This window comes from Momordica charantia, assembly GCF_013281855.1.
Source record: "Momordica charantia cultivar OHB3-1 chromosome 7 unlocalized genomic scaffold, Mcharantia_2.0 BLBB01000007.1, whole genome shotgun sequence".
In the NCBI taxonomy this organism is placed as follows: Eukaryota; Viridiplantae; Streptophyta; class Magnoliopsida; order Cucurbitales; family Cucurbitaceae; genus Momordica; species Momordica charantia.
This window is the reverse complement of record NW_028275165.1, coordinates 10,469,180-10,473,080: the sequence shown is the minus strand read 5'-3', so window position 1 is coordinate 10,473,080 and position 3,901 is coordinate 10,469,180. Positions and strand designations below refer to the sequence as shown.

Genomic DNA, 3,901 nt, shown 5'->3' with positions numbered 1-3,901 from the left:
TCCTCAATCAACGGAACTAGATATATATTTATATTGTACCTTGATTTTTTCGGTCCTAAAATTAACATGGTTAACATCAAGAACTTCCTCTTCGTGCACAACCATGGTGGAAGGTTATAGATTGTAGTTATCACTGGCCAACAACTATATTTATTGTTCCTATCCCCATATGGGTTAACACAATCCGTTGATAAGCCCAAACGTAAATTTCTTGATTCCAAACCAAAATCCGGCCAAAGGTGATTTATTAACAAGAGAGAGAGTCAACTGGATGTCGTAAAACCCCATCTAGTTTCCTACCGGTACTGTGCCATGTCAAATTCTTAGCATGATCGGAGCTCCTAAATAGTCTAAGGAATCTTGGAATTATTGGAAAGTACCACAACTGCTTTGCGGGAGCTCCTTCTTTCTCCTTAGTTGTATCCTTATTTAATTTCCACCTAGACAAACTACAAAAAGGACATTGGTTCATGCGTGCGTATTCCTTTCTATATAAGCAACAATCATTAGGGCATGCATCAATTTTCTCATAATTCAAACCCAGAGAACACAATGTTTTTTTCGCCTCGTACATGGATTTCGACATTTCATTCAATTCTGGTAGGAGGTCACTAATTACAGGTAGTAATTCTGAAAAACTGGAATTGGTCCATGAGTATCGTACTTCAAGGTTGTATAATCTTACTAAAGCTGACAACTTCGTGAACTTTTTACATCCAGGGTATAATGGTTTCTTAGCATTATCAAACATATTTTTAAATGATTTCGGTACATGTGAAATTCCATCATAAGCAGTCTGAACCATGTCAATCACATCGAACAAATCATTATCATCTTCGTGATTCTTACTGAACTCACCATTCAACCTATCCTCATCTGTTCTAGGTGCATGTTCTTTACCATGCCAGAACCATACTCTATAGCTCTGATCATTACCGTGTTCGTACAAGTGATTTCTAATGGTTGCAGCATCCTTATCTATACAGTTTCCACATTTCAAGTAGGGACAACGTATAACCTTAGAACCATTTGCATGATGGAACCCAAATTCAATGAATGACTCAACTCCTAACTCATAATCCTCAGACAATCTATTTTTTTCATCCATGATTTGTCCATTGTCCTAATATTAGGCAACTTATTAAATGATGACGTAAACAATTTGCTGATGATAATATGGAAAAGAAAGAAACTACAGGTCGAGACTAATTTTAAGGTTTATTCAAAGTACATCAAATATGGACAATATGATTAAACTTGTTGTCAAACTTCAAGAGCATGAGATCATCCCATGAAAGACATCGTAGGGAGGATCATCCCAATAAAGAAACTACCATGACGTATAATGGTCATTAAAAGGAGAAGTTTCCTAGAAACAAACAAACTTGCAAAGATATGGAGGTTAGCAAATATCTAAATATAGTATCTAACTTGGTTAGTCTAACAATTAGACAACTCTCATAAGGTATAATTTAACTAAACTAACATGGAAAAAATAGAAACCTTCCTATTGTTATTCCTATTCCTATTTCATATTCCCTAAAATATAGCAAATAACGCACTTGTTTTTTTTTTTCTTCCTCACTCATTTTCCTTGTGTATATAGCAAATGGATTCAAGAAAAATTATTATGATTGTTGTGTATATAAGAAAGTTATTACTAGTGATGTCTTTGTTCTACTCCTCCTCTATGTCGATGGCATCTTGATAGCTTCTAAAGATAAAAGCGAGATTGAGATGATAAAATATGAACTTAGAAGTGAGTTTGAGATGAAGGACTTGGGCCAAGGCAAGAAGATTCTGGGTATGGAGCTTCGTAGAGGTTGTCCAAGAAACTCATATTGTTTATGTCACAAGCTGAATACTTGAACAAAATGATAAAACGTTTCCATTTGGAGTCTGCTAAGACAGTTAAAACTACATTAGCCCAACATTTTAAGCTGTCAACATGTAAGTTTCCTTCTACATCATATGAAATTGAAGAACCATTTGTCAGTTCCATATGATAGTTTAGTAGGAAGCCTTATGTATGGGACGATTTGTAAACTCTAACATTTCTTAATGAAACAATACTAGACAACAGATGCTTTAGAGTTATAAAACTAGCAGCAAATATTTTTACAAAAAATTGTTAAGGTGAAAGTTAGCCTATATTTAAAAACCATAACTTCCATGAACTAAGATGACATAATAATTACATCTATGCATTCAGTCCACCTGAAAGAGATAAAAAAATGAAATGGGAAAATAATCAATTACACATTAACTCATACCAATAATTATTCAATTGAGAAGAATGAAAGCACTTACATGTCTTTTGTCAAAGTTTCAATATTAGGTAGACCTTTACTTCTAAATCCTTGCCATCGGCTGCACCAAGCCTATATGATGAAATAATAACATGATGAGAAATTAATTAGAAAACCTTCTTGTTGAAACCATGAACTCAACTAGCTTGAAGCACATCATCAATCTCAGAACGGCAAATATTCAGCTCATAACAGTCCAACATATTTCCATAACCAGAACATGTAAATTTTTCAAAACAAAACATAACCTCTCCTACGACGAACATATATCCAACAGGCTTCTCACAAAAGTTCAGTATGCTTTTCAAACATAACCAAGAAAACGACAACATAACAACAATCTGTAAAAGCCACAACCACCAACATAACAACAATCTTTTAAAGCCACAACCACCAACATAAACTCAGCATGCTTCAGCCCTACAACCTCATCACAAATATTCAATAAGTTCTTAGGAACACAACCAAGCAAGCAACTTAGTAAACACCATTGATAAACACGACCATCAATTCCAGAAAACAGTATTCAATCCCACGTGTTCAGAACTAAACAAGAACCAACATGTGTATCCAACAGTTCATTAACAATATAGCAAGTGTAGTATAAAGTTTAAAGGCAACCAAACAACCAAGCAACTTATACGTTCAAGAGCAAATATGGACAAGTATGAACTACTAACCAAAGGGTCCTAACGCGTCACTAACACCTTAATATTCAATACCTACTAAATCTCGTTGAACCAATGGGTCTTTGGTGGGTCGATGTCGAATGGGTTCGCCACTGCAAAACTGAGTTCAAAAAGAGCTCGAACTTGCTGGTCCTACACAGTAAAAGGTGTGGGTAGCTCAAATCGACCTTTGTTCGGGAGTGGGTAAGCGTCAAACCAACGCCGAAGGGGGTGGGTATCACAAATCGACGTCGTTTTGGTATGGGTCAAAGCCAAAGGAAGAAAACGCACCCAAAGTCGAGCTGTTCGGAAGTTGCCACGGGTCGAGTCAGTCACCAAAGGAACATTGAGGATGGCGCGCATGTTCGAGGTTCGTGGGTTGCCGTTGGATAGCTGAGCCGCCGAGAAAATCGATGAAAAGCGTTGGAGTCGCCGTGAAATCACGCAGAAGCCACCGCAGAGGTGAACCAACTGTCGTCGATCACTCAAGCTGTTGTGGGTCGTCGACTTTTGAAGCGAGGAGGGTGCGGCTGCGTGATTTCACCGGAGAAGAAAACAGGGGGGGGGGGGCTAGTGACAAAGAGAGGGGAAGAGAGATGGTCTAGGTTTCCCTTTTTTTTGTTTTGTTTTCTTTCCTTTGTTTTTTTCTAAGACCCAAATTAAAAAGAGACCCATGGGTAAAACTAAAACTCTAATTTTCTTTAAAACTAACGATTTTCAGAAGAAAAGCCCAAGCGAAAACACCAATGCAATTAGAATTAAAATTCATAACAAACTCATGTCAATCCAGAATAAAATAAAAAAACAAAATGAAATGAAAGGAAATAATTTAGAATAAATTTGAAATAAATTATAATTCTTTATGTTACACGAAATCCCACTCTAAAAAGGATTTGGGAAAAATAATTAACTTTCAAAACCCAA

At 36.3% G+C, this 3,901-nt stretch overlaps 1 protein-coding gene across 1 annotated transcript; it reads right to left on the bottom strand.

Annotated features, from left to right (window-relative positions):
• Nucleotides 1-247: 247 nt before the first annotated feature.
• On the bottom strand, nt 248-1,108 carry LOC148210325 (uncharacterized). Its single transcript, XM_088126291.1, has one exon. The coding sequence runs from the start codon at nt 1,106-1,108 to the stop codon at nt 248-250; it is 861 nt and encodes a 286-aa protein (XP_087982417.1).
• Between the last annotated feature and the right edge of the window lie 2,793 nt (nt 1,109-3,901).

Bases quoted from the DNA above. Each gene is read 5' to 3' on its own strand.
- LOC148210325 (XM_088126291.1), bottom strand. From the start codon at position 1,108: ATGGATGAAAAAAATAGATTGTCTGAGGATTATGAGTTAGGAGTTGAG.